A 26,042-nucleotide genomic window follows, 5' to 3' on the forward strand; every position below is an offset into this window, starting at 1 on the left:
GGTCATGCTCCCTGTACATATGGAGATCTAAACCCTCATCAACTCTTTCCACATCTACTCTGGCTTGCTCCAAACCACTCATCTTGCCATGTTCCCTATGAATGCTGCCACTATGCATCCTATTGCATAAGCTGGAAACATATCATCAGCAAATATTCAATACACAGTGGCTTTTTATGATATTATCATTGTCTCATTTATTGATATTATTTGCCTTTCTAGACAACAAGTTAATAATAGGAACTAAGTCAGAGAACTGACAAGAAGTCATTTGTGTTTTCAACATTGTATTAAAGTTTTAGGGTTTCACGTCTAATTTCCCTACTTAACTGAGAAATCCTCAAGAATGTGGGTAATGGTCCCATTTCCCTGTAATGTGCCCCATTTGATTGGTGGTTGGGTTCTGCACATTCTATCCCCTAAATGCCTGTCTTTTAGCTGTCAAATAGTCTCCATCTCTTTTAGAACTAAATTAGTCCCACACCCTATTGCTGACTTATCTTTTTCAACTTTTATAAGATATTTCAAGCAAAATAAAGTCACCATTTTTCCAATTAATTATTTCAGTGGCCTTCTATCTGGTTTCCCCCATCTCTGTTCACTCCTTTCTAGTCCATTCTCTACTATTTTATTAAAGGAATATTTTAACTATATAACTCTGTCATTCATCTCATTATAAATCATTCATGATTTTTCCATTATCTGAAAACTCCTAAAGTTGGCCCACAAAGCTCTTCATGTTATGACCATATTTACCTTTTCTAACCCTTCTATCTGTGTTCCACCTCATTTAATTACTCTCAGTTACCAAATAAATATGTGGCCATATAATTTATCAACCATATTCAAGACATATTTAAGAGTGAATGGGGCACCACTGATAATTACATCAGGACAACAGATATAAACCAGGACTATTCTTGGCAAATCAAGACCCTACAAATAAACTATTTCCTCACACACCTCTATGTCTCCATTCCTGCAGTGGTATACACCTGGTGTTTTATTTTCCTTTTTCTTTACCTGTCAGGATCCCAGTCATAATTCAAGTTCAATTTGAACATAACTTCCTCAGTGAAAAAAAAAAAAAAATATATATATATATATACATACATATATATATATATATATATATATATATATATATATATATATCGATGAATGAAATTTATTCCTTTCCCCGGCTGCTGGCACCGGGACCCGGGTTTCCGTCCAGCTGCTGGCAGACACCTGGAACCTAGGCCTCCCTCACAGTCCTGGCTTCATCCAGAAGGATGTCTGGTCTAATTGGCATATTACTTTTTTATTATTATAGATATCCCTTATATATATTCTCAACACATTTATACTAATAATAGGGTAATATGCAAATTGGTTGGGATGCCATCACAATAATGACCCATCTGCAGGCTGCGTGCAGAGTAAGCGCAGGTGGGTGGGGACTTGCAGCATCGAGGATGGGGGCGGCTTCGGCCATGGGTCCATAGGTGCATGCAGATGCCCCTCTGCCACAGGTCTAACCTGAGGGCAGAGCCGCAGTGGAGCAGACTCTCCACTGTAGCCCCAGCCATGGGTCCACAGGCATGTGGAGGTCAGCTGGTCTCCATCGTGGCCTTGCCCGAAGGTCTGCAGGCCTTCCCGGCTCCAGCCTACCTCTTTGGGGAAATCATCGAGGAGCCCCAGATGGCGTGTAGGGCCTATATCTTTGGGGTGATGGATCACAAGGCTCTTGCAGTGTGACAGGACACAGGCCAGGTTAAGGTACACCCCCTGCCTCACCCCGAGTGCACCAATGTTGTGCACCAGGCCACTAGTTTCATTATAATTATTGATATGCTTGTCCAACTTCCTCATCAAAATGTGTAGTTCTTGAGGGCAAAAATGAAGGTTTTTCTTTTGTTTGTTTGTTTTTGTATGCCTAATGTACTGAACATTATCTGGAAAAAAGAATGTTCAGTAAGCATACATTCAACTGAATAGCAATGCCATATCCATTTGACAAATTAGAAAACAGGGACATAGAAGGATCATATAGCTAAAAAGTATTAGAGCCAAGATTATAAGCCCATTACTCTATACTTTTTTTTATAATATTACAGTGGTTCATAACCAGGGGCAATATTTCCTCCCAGGGGACAGTTGGCAACATCTAAAGACATTTCAGATTATCACACCTAGGGAGTTTTTAAAAAATAAAGTGGGGATAAATGCTGCTAAACATTCTATAATACATAGTATGCCCCCCTCAAAACAAAAAATTACCAATCCCAAAGTGTCAATAGTGCTGAGACTGAGAAATCCTGCAAGGCAAAGTTGAAGGAATGACTCTGACAAATGGAAGAACACATCTTTGAAAGCCATAAAAAGTTAATTGCTTAAGAGAGGAAAAGCAAAATAACATCACTGCTACGATATTATGCTTTGTGCATTCAGTGATTTTTGCCACAGGTAAACCTCTGGGTAGCCTCTTTTGCCTACTTTCCAGGTAGAATAATTTTGGGCAGGGAATAAAATCACAGGCTTTATGAGCATTAGGTCACAGTTCATAAGGAAAATCAAACTATACATACAGGTTTCCATAATGTAATTTAGGAGGCAGGAAAAGGTGAATCATCTGTAATGTTTAGTAAGTGCATAAGTTAACACATTTTCCTTGGCTATCAGTGAACAATTGCCTTGCCCACTGAAGTCACAATGATTATTTAGTGACTTACGGGCAACCATGTAATCCTAAGGCAGTGGAAGGTACAGAGTATGGAGGTAGGAGCAAAGGTTTTGACTTTTCATACACATGAGTTTGTTCTTAGGCTGTTACTTGACAGTTGGCTGACTTTCAACTAGTGATATCTCTAAGCCTAAGTGGCCTCATGTGAAAAATGGCAAAGTGGTTTCAAATATTAAATGAGATACAGTACTTAGAGCACTTAGTAGATATAATAAATATTATTTTTCTGCCTCTGTTCCCTTATCTCCCTTTTTGCCACAGTAAGAGTCATTAAAATGACTAAGTGATTAACAATCACCATTTTGAATCTCAGAGAAAACCTGCGGTCTTATTATCCCAGAGCCTTTGGAAAACAATTACTTAACCTTCCCCTCAAATTTATGCTTCCTTTTTATTTTTACTATTCCCAAACTTTTCTCCAAAGAGGTATAGTTCTCAGGGGTCTATGATCATTATTGGTGCCTGAAGTTTTGAAGGGCAAAGAAGCAGTAGGTGACTGCCTACTTAAAACAAGTGGGTATCCATGTATTCCCACTTACATTTCTCTTGGGTATAGAGATAGCCTTCAATTGTTGGCTGTCCTGGAAGTTTGCAAGTCTGTGGAGCCTCTTTCATCCTTTTCTTAAGTTCTTCCATCTCTTCTCTGGTACTGGAGAAATGATTTCTTGTCTGTCAAGATATTATCATCATCATCATCATCATCATAAATAAGCAATTTTTGGTCAGAGACCCACTGTTTTCTTAGCTCTTATTATATGTTACAACATAGCAAAAAAAAAGTGTTGAATGCCATAAAGACTAGAAAACAATTTTATGGAGTTGAACAACAGTAAAGACACAAAAAGAGCAACAAACATAAATAACAATATACCATAAAACCACATTTGGGAGATTTTTTTTTCTGATAGGAATCACATAAGACTCAAATAAATAAGGGCTCTTAGAATTCTGAGACTGACCACTGCCTCACCAAGAGAACAACTTCTAACTTCTGCCTCAAGTAAAGTTACTGCCTACTAAACTCTGATATAAATTCTGACCATTAGAATAAAATGTATGAAAGGGTGCTTATTTTGAAGATAGGTGAACAAAAAACCTGTTTTCATAACCATGAATAACAAAAGCTAATGGTAAGAAGTAATATTTTAAAAATTCAAAACTAAAACACAGTGGCAAAACACAATATGAAATGTGGGAATGAAAATCATTAGAGGTCAACAGCATTTAATTTCAAGATTTTCACATGAGAAAAGAAAAAATGGCGACCAAGCAGGCAGATCTGTCATGCACCAGGGCTATACAGAAAATACAACTAATTTGTAGCACATTCATCTGGAATTACCAACTGAGGTCCCGATGAGGAGGAGACTTACATCAAGGGAGGACAGAAAACATGTGGAGACATGTAGGAAGGGTGAGGTCACGAGAGGAGGTGACCCAGTTTCCATGGGCGGCAGGCCAGCGGGGCAGAGAGAAGAAGGAGCACTGGGTTACAGGAGGGTCTTTTCCCTCAGAAGATAGAGGCTCATAACCCAGGCTGGTATTCACAGCCCAGAGCACCAGAGCCAAGACCTGAGGCCCACATAACATCCAGTCATGAAAGGTGGCAGGGTTGCTGACTGCAGTGGAGTCTGGAGTAGGTAGATCTGAGGCAGTTGGAGAGAAAGCCTAAGTTTCATTTTGTTTTTGTTGTTGTTGCTGCTGCTGTTTTTTAACCCCAGAGCACAGGAGTATTCATTTGCAGCTACTCACTGGAGACTTGGGTGCAGGAAGGGACATATAGACTTGAGGAGCCTAGGGAGAGGCTGGAGTAGAAGCATTATAGGGATATGTGGGAAAGCAGCAGCCAGGAGTATTTTATCTTAGGCCCCCAAAACTAAAGGGCCATTTTTGCTGAGAGGAACTAGCACTCCCAGTAGCTGAATGGCGGGGGGGGGGGGGGGGGGGGGGGGGGACCTGCCCTAGATGATACACCTGTTTCACCATCAGGATCCCTCATGCCAGACCCTGCATTTTGACCTTTTCAGAGGAAACAAAAGCAAAGGCCAAGCCTATGGGTTTGAACAATCTCAGGAGCACTGGTGACTGGATTAGAGGAAGGACTACCCAACCCACTATGCATAAACAGACTGGTTACTTTCCCTGCACAGGAGAGCTGATAAAAACTCCAGGTTTTTAGCCACCCATACAAGGATCTCTGCCTAGCCTAGCTGAAGGCAGAGTAACATTTTGGGCCATTCACAGAGGAGTAGCTCTGGGACTGAGAAACACACCCACCACATTCCCTAAAGGTAAACAGCACCTCCCCGGCCTAAAGCCCTTTCAGAAACAGACTTTTGAGTGATTAAGATTGACAGTTGGCTAGCAGGCAAAGGCAGGCAGAAGTGGAGCTCAGGGAACCAGAGAAAGTTTGCTGACTCAGTCCTGTGTCCTATGCTGCTAACATCCTATGTTATGCAGCAGACTGGCCCCTCCTGCATGCAGCCAAGGCCTGTGGAGACAGACACAAAAGGTGCATATGTGGATGACTTGGAGTTTCAAGCAGGTTGTTGAAAGCCAAAAAAGGTCAGATCCTAACAGTGGTTAGCACCCAAGTACCTCAAAGGAAGTCCAGAATTGGCAGACAGAAGGGTGGGGTCCAAAGAGAGTTCTCATGGGACACTAAACTTGGCTGAAACAAATGCCACTTCACATTTTTTCCTCCCTTTTGTCTTCTCTTTCTTTTTTCTTTCCTTCCTTTTTCCCCTTCTAGCATTTATCTTTATCTGTTTTATTGATTTGTTATTATTCTAGTCTGTTTTTTCCTTCATATAGCTAATTTTCCTCTTCCCTTTTTCTACTCAACTATTTTTTTATTTCTATTTTTTTTTCTCTTTTCATCCTCCCTTTTCTTTTTCTCCTGCTTTCTCATGTTTTTACTTTTTCCTTGTTTTAGGTCAATGTGCTTTCTCCTCTAATTTATTTTTCAAAAATGTTCTTGTATTTTATTTTCATTTATCTCCCTTCATTATTTTAAACCATTTTCCTTCCCGTATTACCCTAATTCTCTATTTTTATTTTTTTATTTCAGCTCTGCATCTACATATTCCATACCCCTCTTTTTGGGTTGTTTTTTGTTACTGCTGTTGTTTGTTTGTTTGTTTGCTTTGTTTTGTTTTCTCCTCATATTTTTCTTTCTTTTTTTCTATCACTATTGCTCTTTTCTTTTTTGCAATTCTCTATTCTCTGGTGGTTGCTTTTGTTGGTGCTGTAGGGGTCTTGTGTGCATTTTTGTTTTATTTCTTCTGTTTTGTGTTTTGTTGTATTGTATTTTATTCCATTCAGTCAGCATCTTCACAACAGCTCACAAGACGTGGTCAGGGGTGAGCCACATAGCCAGCAGCCTGAGAAGAGACTCCATCCATAAACTGGATAATAACATTCAAGACCCAACTACAACATGAGAACCCAAATAACTCAAACAAGGGGAATTCCTAGAGGACCCAGCTCAGGAGATCTAAGAGACCATACAACTGAGTAACATAAAATATCTACTACATAAGACCACCTCACACAATCTGGGAGGCATAGCAGTTTGATCTAATACATAGAAACAAAATTAAAGAGATACCAAAAATGGGGAGACAAAGAAATAACTTTCAAATGAAAGAAAAGGAGGAATTGCCAGAAAAGGAACTAAATGAAATGGAGGTAAATAATTTGTCTGATAAAGACTTCAGAGTAATGGTAATAAGGGTGGTCAAACAATTCAGTTAGACCTACAAGCATTTTAATGAGAACTCTAAGGGTCTTAATGAGTGAGGGTTACACAAACATGAAAAGAGAGGTTGTAACAATAAATAACAATCACTTGGAAATGAGGAATGACATAGCTGAAATAAAGAACACCCTAGAACAGTGGTCAGCAAACTCATTAGTCAACAGAGAGGCAAACTGCTGACCACACAACACAACAAAGGGGACATCTGCCCTAGAAGGATTCAACAGTAGACTAGAAGAAGCTGAGGACTGAATCAGCAAATGAGAAGACAATGTAGAAAAAAAAAAAAAAAAAAAAAAACCATTCAGAGCAGCAAATGGAAAAAAAATTTTTTAAGCAAGAGGGAGTCTAAGGAAACTTTTGGACAACATGAAACATAAAGAAATTCACATTTTAGGGGTACCAGAAGGAGCAGAATCTGAGAAAGGAATAGAGAACCTATTCTAAGAATGACAGGAAATTTCTCTAAATTGGAGAAAGAAAAAGTCACTCAAGTTCAGGAAACACGGAGTGTCCCAAACAAGTTGAACCCAAAAAACCCACACTTAGGCAAATTTTTAAAAATATTTTGGTAACTATTTTGATAATTACTTTATTTTTAATTTTTTTCTTTATTGATTAAGGTATTACATATGTGTCCTTATCACCCCATTGCTCGCCCACCACCCCTAACTCATGCCCTCACCCCTCCCCCCGCCCCCCCCCCCCCCCCCGTGTCTGTGTCCCTCTGAGGTTTGACACTCTGATTGATTAAAATGAAGTAAAAAAAAAAACAGAATCTTAAAGGCTGCAAAAAGAGACAAAGTTACCTATAAGGGAGCTCTCATTATACTGTTAGCTGACTTCTCAAAGAAACACTTCAAGCCAGAAGGGAGTGGAATGAAATAGTCAAAGTATCACATGATCTCACTCATATTTGGAATCTAGTAAACAAACTTATGAATAAAATAAAACCAGAGACATAGAAGCATGGAACAGACTGATCAATTTCAGAGGGAAGGTGGGGGTAGGGGGTGAGAAAGAAGTGATTAACTGGGGGAAATTATATTCATATACTCATCAGCCATGGACACAGACAATAGAGTGGTGAAGCCTGGAAGGGGAGGGTATGAGGTGGAGGGGGTCAGTGTGTAAAAAAAAAAAAAAAAAAAAAACACAACAAAGGGGACATCTGTAATACTTTCAACAATAAAAATAAAATGTAAAAAAAAGAATTATCACATGACAGTGACAAAGGTGATCTGAGCTACCTTATCTAGTTGGACCCATTCCTCTAAATGAGTTAAGCATATATATTAATGCAAAGGCTTCCTAAACTCATACTTGTCAAGCTATATTTGAAGGAAGATTCAAATGATTAACCTGGTTATAAGAATACTTTATAAATCAGGAGAAGATAAGGGCTCTCATAATCTGGTAAAGAAAATTCCCCAGTAATGAGAGTCCCCAGAAATAAAAACAATTTCAACTGTAAGTCAAGATCCTCCTAAACAAACAAGTCCAAATTTATTTCCACTGCCACTTACCATCCATTTTCATCTAAAAATACACCTATAAATTTCATGTACTGAAACAACTAGCTCAAAGTTACTGCCTCAGTGATGCCTTCTTTTACTATACTAGTTGGTCAATTGTTAAACTCTCTGTGCATCTTTGAAATTTTTGTTCTTAATTTTATTATAGCATTTATCAAAAGGCATTATGAGTTATCTATGGTTATGTCTCTCTGCACCAAGAGACTGTATATTCATTGAAGAGAGAAAAATTAACATGTCTCATTATATGTTACAATATCTGGCATACTATATATGCATGTTTATATCCACAAGCATTCATTAAATGTGAGATAAATAAATAAATAAGAAAAAATGTAACAAGAATGAGAAGGCTATGCCTATGCCCATCTATAAGGGCCAACATGGGAATAAAGTGGAGAAAACCATTGAAAATAATCTAGTTAAATCTAGTAATAAGTAGTGGGGCGGCGGGGGGGGGAGGGGGGAGATGGGCATTCATTGTAATAAAACCTACAATGAGAGTGTCTTGATTGATAAGCAGGAAAGTAGCATAAACCTGTGCATAAACAAGCCAATAACTGAATTCTGATCTGGGAGAAAGATAGCAAATTAACAATTCTTAATAAATATTGGATAGAGTTGTCAGTGGGATTGAGCAACAATCACTGCCAAAGACAGGGAAGAGCTAATAATGGAAGAGCAAGAACTATCCAGTACACTAAAATATCTGTGCTCTGCACCAGTGTGTCTTGACAAATTGGCTGGGGTGCAAAAACCTAGAATTCAAAAGTCAAGGTCATCAGGGTTTAAATCCAATTGTAATGCAGAGTCAAGTAAAAAGCCCACATACAAACTTACATTCTGCAAACTTAGCTGGAGCTTTTGTTTGTAAGGGAGGAAATCTTGTGTGAGCTCCACAGTCAAGTTGTTGGAAATGAAGAGGCTATGGAGAAAGGCCAAGACCTAGGGAAAACAAGGAAAAATAACTTTACCACCAGAGCCTTCTCATTGATCAAATAAAGAAAGCAGAAGCACAGAAAAGAAATTCTACACAGTGTTTATCCAGTATAGTCTTAAAATCAGTCATGCAAACACAAGCATGTCTACACATAGCTATTGTCTTATTTACACTGAATTCAGTTCCAGAAAATAAGAACTACATACTAACAAATGTATTCATTCAGATCCTTTTCAGATAGCATATAAAACCATTCATAATTTTGACTGCATGAAGACAGACTGTGTCTTTTCTCTCTAAATGCTAAGGATTAGCAGAGTAGGTACTCAATAAATATTTGCTGAATAGGTAACTAAATAAATAAATGAATAAAGTAAGCATCTGTATCTTTATGAAGACTGCCATAATGCTAAAAAATTCAAAGAGCCTAAACCCAATTTTAAATGAGAAAAGTATTGAGGGAGTTGCAGAAGACAAACAATAAGTAAAGTATTTTAATACCTGAAATGTTCAATCCCATTAAAAATCAAACATACATAAATAAAAACAAAAAATATGAATTTTATCTATCAAATATAAACATTTAAAAAATAATGCTCAATGCTGGCAATAGTAAAGTATAATAAAAAATACTAAAAATTGCTATATAGTTTGTAGAAAGTAAACAAGTTAGCAAAAATAAAATGCACACACACCATATACATATAAACACATATGTATATATAAATACAAATAATATGTTTATATACATAAGCGCATACAAAACTATGTATATAAATGCATGTTTATGTGTGTGTGTGTGTGTGTGTGTGTGTGTGTGTGTGTGTATCACACACAGTGCTATACACAATCTTCCTGTTTCTTTCCCAAGCTTTCCCATCTCAGGAAATTACATTACCCAATCAATGAAACCAGAATGTAAAGAATAATATCTGATTTCTCTTTCACTCTCATCTCAATCCAATCTATCAATAATTACTGTCAGGGTTATTTCCAAATATGTCTCTAACCCAGCCATTGTTTTCTATTTCCACTACCACTAATGTATCCCAAACCAATCTCTTCTCTTGCTTAAAGCACTGTTCTAACCTCCTAACTGGTGTCTCCAGTAACAATATTGGCTTGTTCCAAGCCATTCTCTATATAATATCAGCTCAAATTATATCCTGCTTAATACCCATTAGAGGTTTCCCTTAGACTACAATCCAAACACCTTACCATAGCTAGAGGTCCTAAGGCTTCCTTTCAGATATTATGTGCTGTGATTCCTTTATATCTCACCAGTATTTCATTCCTTGATTATACCATTATTTCCTAGGTTAAGGACTGTGTATGTTTGTGTTTCTATGCCTGAAATGTTCTTTCCCCATTATTCACATAGCCTCACCTTTGCTTTCTTTAGATCTTAATGACAATTTCAGAGGCCTTGCTTGACTACTAGATCTAAAGTAGCTGCCCATTTTTGTTGTTTTAGTGCTTATTACAACTTACAATTATTTTACTTATGTACTAGAAGCCTGCTGAACAAAATGTGTGCATGAGTAGGGTCCCTAGGCCTAGCAGGTAATCAGGCTGATCTGTGGGGTGATTAGGAGCCCCCCCACCAGCACCTGCCTTGACCAGCCTGGAGCTGCCCGCTCATCAGCCCCGCCCTCCGCTGCCACTGCTGGTCACCTCCCTCTGTGGGGCGATCTGCAGGGTGATCGGGGGACCCTTGCTGGCACCTGCTTTGGCTGGCCTGGGGCCCGAGGGCAGCTTCTGTGTTGAGCGTCTGACCACTGGTAGTCAGTGCACATCATAGCAATGGGTCATTCTGCCAGTAGTTCCACCATTCAGTCAATTTGCATATTAGGCTTTTATTATATAGGACTAATGGCCCTGTGCATGAAACTCGTGCATGGGGAGGGGTGGGGGAGGAGAGTGTCCCTCAGCACCTTCTCCAATCTGGGACCCCTTGGGGGATGTCCGACTGCCAGTTTAGGCCCGATCCCTGTGGGACATCCCTCTCGCAATCCAGAACCACTCACCTAACTGCTCACCTGCCTGCATGCCTGATAGCCCCAAACCATTCTGCCTGCCAGCACACTCACCCCCAACTGACCCCCGCCATCCTTCTCGCCCCCAACTGCCCCATCATGCTGGCCTGATTGCCCCCAACTGCCCCCTGACAGCCTTCTCACCCCAACATCCCCCCTGCCAGCCTGCTTGCCCCCAAATGCCCCCCTGCCAGCCTGATCACCCCCAACTATCCCCCCATGCCATCCTGCTTGACCCCAAAATGACCCTCCTGCTAGCCTGCTCACCCCAAGCTGTCCCCCCCCTGCTGACCTGCTCACCCAAATTGCCCACCCCTCCTGGCTTGATCGCTCCTAACTGCCTCGGCCTCGGCCCCACCACATATCTTTGTCCAGAAGGACGTCCAGAATGTCTCCCAGAAGGTCTCCTGGTCTAATTAGCATATTACCATTTTATTAGTACAGATATTTTTCCTTCCCTTTGGTCTACTGACATGAGACAGTAGCATTCATAACAACAGAAACTGAGTCTGCCTTGTTCACTATAGCATAACCAGTGTTTAGCACAGTGCCCAAACACATAATAGAAGCACAATAAATGAGATGAGCGAATAAATACGTGTTTGCACATATACATAAACAGACATATGTAAATGACAGATACATATAAACACGGATGCATATATTAGTTTGCAATATATGCATGTTTATACACATAGGTATACACACATCCGAGTCTACAAGTACATGGGTATATGTAGATAGAGAAAAAAAATGTAATAGGTACATAGAGAACATGGGAAGAAAATGCCACAATATTAACAGTGATTATCTCTATATGGGGAATTTTGGTTTTTGTTTTGTTTTTCTCATAATTTTTTATAGTTTTTCTGCAGTAAGAATACATTTGTTATAACAATAAGTTGTTAAAATTCAACTGTAAAATCAAAGCACACCATATTTTATAATAAATTAAACAGATTTAAGTAAAGAAAAAGTTAAGGAAATAGAAGTAAAAATGTTAGAATGGAAAGTCATTGAGTATACAGAACATGAGTTCATAGCACATGACTGTGATATGATGAGTATTTTAAAAGGCTTTATGAAAGCATGAGAGAAAGAAAGAAAGGAGAATAAGGTAAAATGAAGGGAGACAGAGTCTATCCAATGTAACTCAGAGGTTGAGCATCAAGCCAGGAACCAAGAGGCCACCATTTAGATTCCCAGTCAGGGCACATGCTCAGGTTGTGGGCTCCATTGATGATGTTTCTCTCTCATCTATCTCTCTATATCTCTCTCTTCCTCTCTCTCTAAAAAAAATAAATAAATAAAAACGTGTGTGTGTGTGTGTGTGTGTGTGTGTGTGTGTGTGTGTTAAAGGGAGACAGCAAAAGCCAAGGGAGCACAAGAACAATAAAGGAAGAAAAGAAAGAATAAGCATAGCTAGGGACAAAAAATGCATGAGGAAAGATTCATTTTTAAACAGGGACTATCTTCCACATTCCTCGAGGTTCCAATTTTATGATCAAAGTTCTCTGTTTTTACCAAGCATTTGGTAAATATTTTTAGGGCATTAACCAACAGATAGAACTTACCGGCTCCACAATATTGAACTTCTTGGACTCCTGAACTTCCTGTATTTGATAAACATAATCAAGGGAGGACTCGAAAAAAATGTGCCTCTCCTTGTCCACCTGCAGGTCTGCCTGTATAAAAAAAAGTAGCAAATGTTACAAATCAGCATAGTCATTCATGCAAGTCAGTGCTTATGGATCATTAGAATGCTAGAGCTAGAGAAGATTTTAGCCACCAAATAGTGATCTTATTTCTTTGTTTTACAATTAGGGAACATGAAGCCAAGAGATAAAAGATGATTGACACAAGACTTCGGTTTCTGGTCCCAAAAGTAAGAAGTCTCTAAGTTGTCATGCCCATTGTCAAGAAAAAAGCTGAACAATGTAAAAAAATCAACAACTCCACTTGATACAACATAGAATAGAAATGAGAGAGAACAATGTCTCAAAAACTGTATAGACATTTGAATATGGAAAATCAAAGCTGTTGCTGCAGCCTATATAAGATATTTAAGAACTCTCTAGTAAGTCCAAGATGGCGCCATATGTGAACAGTGAGCTTGCACCCTCCCAAAAACACATCCAATGTACCCCTATATTTACAGAAATCCCTTCTGAAAGACAACCGAGAGCCTTTTTCCAATAGATTTTTGCATAACAAACAAGAGAGAAGGAGAAAAGCGGGGTGGGGGGGGTGAGTTAGAGAAGGCTGAGGAACCATGAGAGCTCTACAGAAGCTGAGGAAACAGCCCAGGATGACAGGAACTGGCACACATAATTATTTACAGGTCCTAGGCATGTGGATAACAGATGGAAGCTCCATCCATGTTCTATGGCCAACCTGCAGGCATTGCAACACATCCTCAGCCACCATTCCTGGAACTAGATCAAACAGAAGAAGGAGGACATGATAGCTTGCATCAAAGGAGCTTCTTAGCTCAGAGACTGATGCAGCAGATGTGGCAGGGTTATATTTAAGTGTTATGTTTCACCCATTGGGTTGCACATACATGTGGCGCTCCTCTGCCTGGAGAGAATAGAGAGGTAGCAAAAGACTGTGGTCCCTGGTTATAGGGATGTCCTATCTTGAGGAAATGCAGAGATAGTGGGGCACTGCTACTCCTAGAAAGAGTATGGAGCTGGTAAATCAGCTATGGTGCCAGCAAACAGAACTGCCCCATCAAAGAAAGTACAGAGATGGGGGGGCACTGCTGCATGAACACATGGGGATTCTCTGCCAAAGAAAACATAGATCTAGCAAAACCTTGCAGATCAATGCAGAGTGAGTGGGGTGCTGCCAAGCCAAGAAAAGGTAAAGAACTAACGAAGCAATGCTATTTGTATGTACAAGGCTGCTCCACCAAAAGAAAGGGTGGTGCTAATAAGTGGTTGCGATACAAGAAAGCAATCATACAGAACAGCCCAGCTCAAACAATTAAAACAACAGGACATGCTGAGCATACACAAAGTAGTCCCTTCTATCATGCAGCCCTCCCATATTAGAATGGCAAGAAAGCACACACACACACACACACACACACACACACACACACACACACACACACACCAGGCTACCCAAATCAGAATCAACTCCTTCAGACCATGTGAAACAATACATATTTCAGGGACCTACCCCAACTACAACCATCAAGTTAAAAGTATACAATACACAAACTAACAGGGACCACTATTTCGAACCAACTCAAAGGTACAGACACAGAAAGTCAAACAAAATGGAGAGACAGAAGAATATACTCCAAATGAAGGAACAAGAAAAACTCCAGAGGAAAATCCTAATGAAACACAGTTAAGTAGTTTGCCAGATAAAGAATTCAAAGCAATAGTCATAACCATATTCAATGAACTTGAGCATAGAAAAGAAGAATTCAGAGAGCACTCGAATAGAGATAGAAAATGTAATAATCAATCAGAGATTAAGTATCCAATTACTAAAGTGAAGAATACATTATAAAAAAACAACAGCAGCTTTATTAATACAGAAGGACAGATTAGTGAACTAAAGGCAAAATAGTGGAAATTATCCTATCAAAAACAAAATGAAAATATATACTTATTTAAACTGAGGATAGTATAAGAAATCTCTGAGATACATAAAGCAACCTAACATTCCAGAAGGAGGAGAAAGAAAGGGTGAGATAAATTTGTAAAGAAATAATAACTGAAAACTTTCCTAATCTAGGGAAGGAAACATATATTATTAATGTCTAAGAAGCATAGAGAGTCCCAAACAAGATTAACACAAAGGAAAAGAAAAGAAAAGAAAAAAAAAAAAAAAGATGAACCCAAAGAGACCCACAACAAGATATCCTATATAATAAAGAGCTAATATGCAAATGGACATCACACCCTCACACAGTAACAGTCAGACACTCAATACTGGGGAGAGAGGAAGGGGGACCAACCAGGCTGAGGCCCAAGAGTGAGACAAGCCACACACTCCATGGTCCCAGGCACCAGTGGCAGGGAGAGAAACTAGACACCTGTCCCATGGTCCTGGGTGCCAGCAGCTAGAGCTGCAGCCCAGAAGAGGGACAAGCCACCTGCACCACAGTCCTGGGTGCCTGCAGCTATGGCACGGGCTAAGACATCAGCCCATGGTTCCTGCAGCTGCAGCCGGCCTGGGCAACATGAGATTAAAGAAGAAATTAAAAACATCCTGGAGATTAATGACAATAAAAATACAACAATGCAAATACTATGGGACACAGTGAAAGCAATCCTGAGAGGAAAGTTTATAGCTCTATAGGTCTACCTCAAAAATGGTAATAGCCAAAACTGGTTTGGCTCAGTGGATAGAGCGTCAGCTTGGGGACTGAAAGGTCCCGGGTTCGATTCCGGTCAAGGGCATGTACCTTGGTTGCGGGCATATCCCCAGTAGGGGGTGTGCAAGAGGCAGCTGATCAATGACTCTCTCTCATTGATGTTTCTGACTCTCTATCCCTCTCCCTTCCTCTCTGTAAAAAAAATCAATAAAATATATTTTTTAAAAATGGTAATAAAACATCTAATTCAACAACTCAAATAATTAGAAAGAGACCAACAAGAAGAGCCCACAGTGAGCAGGAGGAAGGAAACAATAAAGATCAGAGCAGAAATGAATGACATAGACACCAAAAAAAAGAAAAAGAAAAAAATAATACAAAAGATCAACAAAACCAAGAGCTGGTTCTTTGAAAGGATAAACAAGATTGATGAAACTCTAGCCAGGCTCACCAAGAAACAAAAGAGAGAGGACTCAAATAAAATCAGAAATGAAAGACGCAAACTAACAACAGACCCCACAGAAATACATAGGATTATTTAAAAATACTATGAACAACTCTATTCAAACAAACTAGACAACCTGGATGAAATGGAAACATTCTAAGAAAAATACAACCTACCAAAACTTACTCAGGAAGATACTAAAAATCTCAATATGCCAATAACTGTAGAAAAAAATTGAAGCAGTCATTAAAAAGCTTCTGGGAAACAAAAGACCAGGGACAGATGGTTTCACATGGGGGGTTTTACCAAACATTCAAGGAAGAACTGAAAACTATCCTCCTCAGACTATTCCAGAAAATTCAAGAGGAAGAAGCACTTCCAAACTTGTTCTATGAAGCCAGCATCACCCAAACACCAAAACCAGATAAAGATAACACAATGAAAGAGAATTACAGGCCAATATCCCTCATGAACATAGATGCCAAATCCTCAACAAAATTCCAGCAAATCAGATCCAGCAGTACATCAGAAAGATCATACATCATGACCAAGTAGGATTTATCCCAGGGATGCAAGGATGGTACAATATTCGCAAATCAATAAACGTGACACATCACATGAAAAAAATTGAGAGATGAAAACCACATAATCATATCAATTGATGCAGAAAAAGCATTTGACAAAATCCAACACCCTTTCTTGATAAAAACTCTCAACAAGGTGAGAATAGAAGGATCATACCTCAACGTAAAAGCCCTATATGACAAACAACAGCCAACATCAAACTCAATGGGCAAAAACTAAAACCATTTCCCCTAAGAACAAAAACAAGACAAGGATGCCCACTTTCACCACTCCTGTTCAACATAGTGCTAGCCATTGCAGTAAGACAAGAAAAAGAAATAAAATGCATCCAAATTGGAAAAGAAGAAGTAAAACTGTCCTTATTTGCAGATGACATTGTACTGTACATAGAAAACCCTAAAGACTCCATCAAAAAATTATTAGACTTAATAAATGAATTTGGCAGTGTAGCCAGGATACAAAATTAATGCCAAGAAATCTATGCCATTTCTATACACCAATAATGAACTTACAGAAAGAGAGACTAAAAAACAATCCCATTTACCATCACACCAAAAAATTTAAGATACCTAGGAATAAATTTAACTAAGGAGGTAAAAGACCTATACAAGGAAAACTACACAACACTGAAAAAAGCAATAGAGGAAGACATAAACAGATGGAACACATTATCATGTTCATGAATTGGTAGAATAAACATCATTAAAATGTCTATACTGCCGAAACCGGTTTGGCTCAGTGGTAGAGCATCGGTCTGCGGACTGAAAGGTCCCGGGTTTGATTCCAGTCAGGGGCATGTACGCTGGTTGCGGGCACATCCCCGGTGGGAGGTGTGCAAGAGGCAGCTGGTCAGTGTTTCTCTCTCATCGACGTTTCTAGCTCTCTATCTCTTTCCCTTCCTCTCTGTGAAAAATCAATAAAAAAATAAAAAATAAAAATGTCTATACTACCCAAAGCAATCTATAAATTCAATGCACTCCCCATTAAAATACCAACAGCATATTCACAGACCTACAACAAACTTCCCAAAAATTCATCTGGAATAAAAAAAAGATCCTGAATAGCTACAACAATCCTGAGAATGAATAACAAAGTAGGAGGGATCTCAATACCAGTACATCTGTTCCTGATGTACTAAATACAACACTACTTTAAGGCTATCCTTGTGTATAACTTGAAATAAAAAACTTAGAACTGAAAGGGATTATGGAGATTATGAGTACCACTTCTCCTTTGACAGATAGGGGAACTCAGACCAAGAAAGAAAAATGTTTTTCGAAATCATACAGTGAGTCAGTGGAGGAACTGGCTTCAGAACTCAGGAAAGCTGGGTCCCAGGCCATGATTGTAACTGCAAGAAATACTATCATACATGATTCTCGGCTGAGGCAGGGTAAAATGAAAGCATTGCAGTAGGAAGCTACCACAAGGTATAGCTGGCAATGGAAGGGTGACACGTTTTTTAACATACCTCTTGTAACTGAGATTCTTTCTTTTTGGAAGACAGATGTAAGTGTCGATCCAACAAAGAATAAAACCTCTCACCATCCTTTTCAAATTTCTTTTTCCGCTCCTAGACATGGAAGAGAAGGCACAGATTAAGATATCTATAGTTTTAGTTTCGTTTGCTCAGAACTGAGAACACGGGGCACAGTGCCAGGTTTCATGTGGCCAATCTCTCTATTTCCTAGGAAGAAAAAAAAATAGCTAGAGAGTATTTGTTTTTGCGTTGGTCATAGTAGTTTTGACTTTCACAAATGTAGCCCTCAATGGCTCAATCTAGACAAAGAGCAGTTCCTTCCAGTACAGCTGAAGGCTCTGTGAGCTGCTGCTCAGGAATGACATTTAAAAATGGGCCTGAATGCTGGGTATTTTTATTCTCCCCAAATTTTTTCATAGTGGTTAACTACTCATTCAATTTTTTTAAAAAAGGCAGAAGAAGGAACACAGTAATGAACTAAATATATGCCTTTAAATGATTAATCTACAATGTATTCAGACAACCTAATAAGTAAAACATTTCCAAGGCAATAGGAATCTGGGACTGCCTCTATGAATGATGAGTTCTTTAGTATTGTTTAAGCATTTCACTGCCGCATATTAAAAGATAATGTTATAGATGATTAAAATATCCTGAATGGTTTACCTGAAAGCAAGTGTTGGAAACCTTTATGGGAGATGGAGGATTCAACTGTCACTCTCCTCAAGTATGAAATTCAATTTAGCTCTCAGCCTTTCAGCAAAACAGCCTCCAAAGGAACACTAGCCATGCTTATTTGTCATAGACTAAAGCAGATAATCTGAAATCCTGTCAGCAATGTGCTGGAAAATCTAAGTAAAAGGCTTGTGCTGTCTTACAGAAAATCCAAAGTCACTGAGCACCTACAGTGTTCCAGGTACTGGAAGAGACACAGCAGAGGACACACAGATAAAAAGACAAAAAAATACCTCAACTCATGGCTTATTTCTAGAGGCCATCTGTTGCTAGGCAGAAAGCCAGGACACAAATGAGTGACCTGACTTGTAAGGAATGTGCTTTTAACAGAGGGAAAGAAGTAGAGAAGAAGCTAACATTAAGTGAAGCCTACATCAGTCGAGGCAGTGGGCTGGGTACTTAAATTCTATGGTCTCATTTAGTGATCGCACTGCCGAAAAGTAGATATTGTAAAGGAAATTAAGGTTCTAAAAGGTGAACTAACTTGTCCAAGATCACGTAACATGCAGATCTATTCGATTCATTCAACATAGTCAAATAGAAACCAAATGATTATTGGAGAAATTACACTTAGGCAGCTTATAATTAATCAGGGAGCCTTGTGAGTAAACTTCAAGTAGGTCTACAGCCGGAACCCCAACTCAGGTACCAAAACACAGAACAGAGATTTTCACACAAAAGATAGGGCAAAGTGGCTTTCCAGCTGCTGAATCTACTTAAAGTAGGAATTGTTTGAAGAAAAAGTAGCAGCCAGAAAAATGGCAAAGACTTTTGTGGGTAACTTTCTACTCCACTTCCATTTTTTAAGTAAAAACTATGAGATATTTAACAAAAAACAAAACAAACAAACAAAAAAAAAACTATGAGATATAATTCACCTATAAAATTTAACTCTTTGTTAAGGGGACAATTAAGGATGTTTTAGTATATTTAGAAAGTTGTGTCACCATCACTGCTATCTAATTTCAGAATATTTCTATCACCTCAAAAAGAAAGCCCATACCTATTAGCAGCATTCTCCCACTCTCCCACTACCTGTCTCAAGAAACTACAACTGACTTTCTGTCTCTATGGATTTATCTATTACAGACATTTCAGATAACTGGAATCATACAATATGTAAATATCGTCTTACACATAGCACAATGGTTTCGAGGTTTACCCATTTATCAGTACTTTGTTCCTTTTAATGGCTAAGTAATATTTGATTATATAGATACACCACATTTTCTTTTATTTTAAAAATATTTTCATTGACTTTATAGAAAGAGAGGGAGAGGAAGAAAGAGATAAACATGGATGTGAGAGCGAAACTTAAATCGGCGGCGTCCTGCACACCCCCTACCAGTGATGGAACCTGTAACCTGGGCACATGCCCTAACCATGAATGGAAGGATGCTCAATCAACTGAGCTGCACTGGCCAAGGTATATACCCATTTTCTTTACTATCAATTAAGCATAAATGTACACATTTATGGACTCAGTTCTATTTTATTGATGTATATGTCTATTTTTATGTCAGCACCGCACTGTTTTCATTTCTATAGTTTCACAGTAAGTTTTAAAATTAAAAATTCTGAGTCTTTTTCAAGATTTCTTTTTCTATTCTTACATTTTATGGATTTTAGGGTCACCTTATCAATTTGAACAAAATAATCAATGGATTTTCCTAGATACTGCACTGAACCTATAAACCAATTTGTGAGTATTACCACCTTTACTATATGAAGTCTTTCAATTCATGAATATGGGATGTCTTCCTACTTATCTATTTATTTAGGTTTTCCTTAATGTCTTCCAAAAAAAATTCAGTGTAAAATCTTGTACTTCTTTTGTTAGATTTACGCCCAAGTAATATTTTTTATACTACTGTAAATAAGATTATTTTCTTAATTTAATTTTCAAATTTTTCATTAAGTGTGTATAGAAATAGTTTCAGGCATGCCACACAATGGTTAGACCATCAAATATTTTACAAAGTGTTGCGCCCAATATTTCCAGTACCCACCTGGCATCAAAACTGTAACTGAGAAGTAAAATTTATGGAAAAAAGTATATAGAAATGTATTTTATTTTTGTATAATGATCTTGTATCCTGCAACATTGTATCCTAACTCCTTTATCAGTTCTAATAGTATGTGAGTATGTAGTGTGTGTGTGTGTGTGTGTGTGTGTGTACTCCTTAATATTTTCTATATACAAAATCAAGTCATATGCAAATAAACATAGTTTTATTTCTGCCTTTCCAATGTTGGATAATTACCTAGGATAGAACCTCCAGCATAATATTGAATGGAAGAGAAAAGAGTACATATACTTGTATTATTTTTTAACTTAGAAAGATTTTAGTTTTTCACTATTAAATATATTAGCTGTTGGATTTTTTTTTTTTTTTTTGTATTAGCCATTTATCATGTGGGGAAACTTCCCTTCTATTACTAGTTTTTATAATATTTTTATAATGAAAAGGTGTTTTTCAAATGTTTTTCTTGTGTCTGACATGTTTATGCACTCCAGTCCTTTAATCTATTAAATGGTGTAATTCATTGATAGACTTTTTATTTTTAATTTTTAAAAAGTATTTTTATTTATTTCAGAGAGAAAAGGAGAGGGAGACATAAAAACATCAATAATGAGAATCATTAATTGGCTGCCTCCTGCACACCCCCTACTGGGGATTGAGCCCACAACCTGGGCATGTGCCCTGACGAGATATTGAACAATGATCTCCTGGTTCATAGGTTGATGCTCAACCACTGAGCCACACCAATTGGGCTGATTGAATTATTTAGATGTTAAACCAACAATGTATTCTGGGGATAAACCTCACTTGGTTGTGTTGTTGAATTTGGTTTGCTAGCTTTATTTTTCTGAGGATTTTTACATCTATATTCTTGAACAATATTCGTCTGTAGTTTTTGTTTCTTGTTATTTTTGGTTTTGCTATCAGGCTAATACTTGCCTCAAAGAATGAGTAAGGAAGTATTTCCTCTATTTTTGGAAGAGTATGTGAAGAATAATTTATTTAAATGTTTGTTAGAATTCACCACTGGGGTCAGCTGGTCCTGGGCTTGTCTTTTCAGGAAGGTTTCTGACTGCTAAATTAATAGCTTTATTTGTTATTAGTCTATTTGGATTTTTTAGTTCTTCTGAAGTCTATTTGCATCTAATTTCACTAAAGTCAACCATCAATGGCATCAGTCTACTACTTCTTAGCAATTCCAACATGGGTTGAAAAGAAGAACTTCTTTTTCAGGGTCAATTTGAGGACAAGTGCCAAATGTACCAGAAGCTCTAATCAAGAGTCACTTTCCATCCTCAGGGCAAAGGCTGTTGTTGGACTGATAAGGGAAGGGACTCCTATTTGTTGAGAATATCCATTTATGAAGCAATATGTGAGGATCTTTAAAAAATGTATATCAAACCTGAATGTTAGGTTTTATTTATTTTATTTTACTTTTTACTAGAGGCCCAGTGCGCGAAATTTGTGCATGGGGCGGGGGGGTCCCTCAGCCCAGCCTGCACCCTCTCCAATCATGAACATCCCTCTCACAATCAAGGACAGCTGGCTCCCAACAGCTTGTCTGCCTGATAGCCTGATTACCCCTAACTGCTTCTGCCTACCAGCATGATCACGCCCTAACCACTCCTTTGCCAGCCTGATCAATGCTGGTGAGATTACCCCTAACTGCCCACCCCTGCCAGCCTGATCACTGCCAACTGCCCTTCACAGCTGGACCTGTCACCCCTAACTGTTCTCCCTGCAGGCCTGGTCACCTCCAACTGCCCTCCCCTGTAGACCATCTTGTGGTGGCCATCTTGTGTCCACATGGAGGCAGCCATCTTTGACCACATGGGGGAGGCCATCTTATGTGCTGAAGTGATGGTCAATTTGCATATTACTCTTTGATTAGATAGGATTAAATTGAATGGGGTGACATTGGTTAATTAAATTATATGAGTTTCAGGTGTACAATTTTATAATACATCATCTATATATTGTACTAGGGGCTCGGTCCATGAAGATTCGTGCATGGAGGGTGGGTCCCTCAGCCCGACCTGCACTCTCTTCAATCTGGAAGCCCTCAGGGGTGCCCTCTCCAATCCAGGCATTTCTGTGTGTCTTTGCAATCATATGAGTGAATTGTCTGAGACCCCAACCCAGTTTGGTTTGTTGCTCACAGAATAGAGGCGCTTTTTTTTCTTTGCTTCATTGGTAGAGATTTCCTGGAAGTTTTAGATATCTTCCCTTTAAATTTTCCTAGACACTCTGATTTTACTTATGTCTCTCACCTTTGCTTTCCCTCCATCCCCCACCACAACAGTAACTTGCTCCAGGCTCACTTTGCTCTACTGTCTAGGAGATCCGTCTGCCACCAGAACTATGATTCCCAGTATTCCTGGTGCTTCCTGTGCTCTGGGTTTCTGCTTCCAGTCCTAGGGCTGCCACCAGAACTACTATTCCGAGAATTCCTGGTGCTCCTCACTTTCTTGGTTTTCCCTTTCTGCTCTGTCTCCATCCCACAGCTTCCCACTCGGCCAAGTCCTCCAAGCTGCCAACTCTCCCTCTCTGTTCTCCATATCGCAGCTTGGGGAGCCAAGTTCTCCAAGCTGCTCCACTCTCTGCCAGTTCTCTCACTCTGTTGCCTGTATATGCAAATTAACCCTCCATATTTGTTGGGTTAATTTTTATACTCACTCCTGATTGGCTGGTGAGTGTAACAGAGGTAATGTCAATTTACATGGTTTCTCTTTTATTATATAGGAGGATTATGTGCTTACCACTCCAAGCCAAGTCTTCTTCTATCACCATTTACCCTTCATTTACACCCTCTACTTCCCCCCAACCCTCTTTCCTTCTAGTAATCATCATAATATTTTCTTTGTCTATGAAGTTTTTAGGATAAAAATCTCACAACAGGAAATGAACCTAAAGCAGTCATAATATAGGCAAAAAATTAAAATTTGAAAGCTATCAAGACTACATTATAAAATTTTCAAAAGACTCCTAATATTTAAATCAAAAAAGGGGGAAAGTAGAAGAATATCATGTAAAGAAAAATATCCTGAAAGTAAATTACATGTAGAAAATTTGTACTTTAGAAAATTAATTGTAATGTTATCAGCAGGACACCCATGAAAAACACACATGGTGTCAAAATAAGCCAGAGGAAAATCATTTGGGAAAAAAATGAAAAAGGATCCCAAGTCAAATTGATAGAAAATATTCCTTTATTAACTTTTGGTTGAGAATACATTTGTATATTTTCAGAAAACAACTCTGAGACCATGTGGATTCTGGCAACAGAGAGGAATTGACAGGACTACTCCAACCATGAAGACAGAAGAGAAGCAGTCCAGAAATGGAAGTCACTGATGACCCCTTACCATAATAGCAGTCAGCAGCTGTGTATCACTGCAGGTTGCCCAGGACCAAACCAGACAGGTTTGAACATGCATTACCACCATTTTCCCACAATCCAGAACTGAAATATCATTGCTCTCATGTACACATAAGAAACTGACATTGAAATTGGGTCTCAAAAGAACTGGTGGCCCAGAAAGAAGCTCATTATAGACTGATGCATATGCCTTTCAGCATAACGATTATTGCTTGCCTCATTTTTTATTCTTGAGGGGGGGAACAGAATGGGGGGTTGAGGACAAATATGTGATACCTTGATCAATAAAGAAATTAATTTAAAAAATAAATAAATAATTAAAAAATAGATAAATAAAATCTTCTGCACAGCAAAAGAAACCATCAACAAAACAACAAGAAAGCCCACTGCATGGGAGAACATATCTGCCAATGTTATCACCAATAAGGGTTTAATCTCCAACATTTACAGGAAACTCATACAACTTGACAAAAGTAAGATAAACAACCCAATCAAAAAATGGGCAATGAACCTAATAGACACTTTTTGAAAGAGCACATTCAGAAAGCCAAGAGACATATGAAAACATTCTCAAAGTCACTAGTCATCCCAGAGATGCAAATCAAAACAACAGTGAGGTACCATCTCACACCTGTCAGAATGCTATCTTCAACAAATCAAGAAATGACATGCAGAGAAAAAGGAACCCTCCTTCACTGCTGGTGGAAATGCAGACTGGTACAGCCACTGTGAAGAAAGTATGCCATTTCCTCAAAAATTTACAAATGGAACTGCCATTTGACCCAGTAATACCACTTCTAGGACTATATCCCAAGAAAACAGAAACACCAATCAGAAAGGATATGTGCACCCCTATGTTCATAGCAGCACAATTCACAATAGCTAAGATTTGGAAACAGCCTAAGTGCCCATCAGCAGATGAGTGGATTAGAAAACTGTGGTACATTTACACAGTGGAATAGGATGCTGCTATAGAAAAGAATAATTCTTACCATTTGCAACAGTATGGATGAAACTGGAGAGCATTATGCTAAGTGAAATAAGCCAGTCAGTAAAAGAAAAATACCATATGGTCTCACTCATTTATGGATAATAAAGAACATTATAAACTGATAAACAAAAATAGATACAGAGGCAGAGAGGCATAGAACAGACTGTCAAACGACAGTGGGAAGGTTGGAGGGCTGGGGGGAGGTAAGACATCAACTGAAGGACTTGTATGCATGCATATAAGCATAATCAATGGATGCAAAACACCAGGAGGGGGGTGAGGGCATGTGCTGGGGGATAAGGGTGGCTAGGATAAGGTCAATTTGGGGAAAAAACAGACAAGTACTACTATTTGTAATACTTCCAGTGTTTCCCAAACTTTTGACATACGTGTACCTCTTCTATAATTTTCATAACGCTGAGTACCCCTCGTACTCATGAGAACATAGAATTAGGCACAGCTAAGCACGGTGCAGTGCATATCCCCACCAAACTCCGGTGCAACGCGTACCCCCACCAAACTCTTCCCGTACCCCTGAGGATACACATACCACACTTTGGGAAACACTGCAAACCATAAAAAAGAAATGAATTATGCACTATCTGATATAAACTGAATCAACAGTAGAGTAGAGGACATCATGAATCAAATCAAGAAATTTGAATATAAGGAAGGAAAAAACACCCAATCAGAACAGCAAAAAGAAAAAATGATCCAAAAACTTGAAAATAGTGTAATAAGCCTGTGGGACAACATCCAAAATTCTCATTGTGGGGGTGCCTGAAAGATAAGAGAGAGAGCAAGAGATTGTAAATCTATTTGAACAAATAATGACAGAAAACTTCGCTTACTTGGTGAAAGAAATAAACACACAAGTCCAGGAAGCACAGAGAATCTCAAACAATAGGAACACAAAAAGGCTCAGGCCAAGACACATCATAATCAAAGTGCCAAAGGTTAAAGATAAAAACAGAATCTTAAAAGCAGCAAGACAAAAGCAGTTATTCACCAACAAAGGAATCCCCATATGACTGTCAGCTTATTTTTCAACAGAAACTTTGCATGCTAGAA

General features: G+C 38.7%; 1 protein-coding gene across 2 annotated transcripts in view; it reads right to left on the reverse strand.

Annotated features, from left to right (window-relative positions):
- OPHN1 (oligophrenin 1) overlaps positions 1–26,042 on the reverse strand; it is a 307,777-nt gene that overhangs the window by 155,914 nt on the left and 125,821 nt on the right. For both annotated transcript variants that reach the window (XM_084869543.1, XM_084869542.1), the window contains exons 6-9: positions 17,834–17,935; positions 12,571–12,681; positions 8,861–8,965; positions 3,265–3,394 (exon numbers count right to left, since the gene is read on the reverse strand). In XM_084869543.1, the coding sequence (XP_084725669.1) occupies positions 3,265–3,394; positions 8,861–8,965; positions 12,571–12,681; positions 17,834–17,935 (448 nt within the window). The remainder of the gene's footprint in view (positions 1–3,264; positions 3,395–8,860; positions 8,966–12,570; positions 12,682–17,833; positions 17,936–26,042) is intronic.

The sequence above is a fragment of the Pipistrellus hanaki genome (genome assembly GCF_964339955.1).
Source record: "Pipistrellus hanaki genome assembly, chromosome: X".
NCBI classification, from domain to species: domain Eukaryota; kingdom Metazoa; phylum Chordata; class Mammalia; order Chiroptera; family Vespertilionidae; genus Pipistrellus; species Pipistrellus hanaki.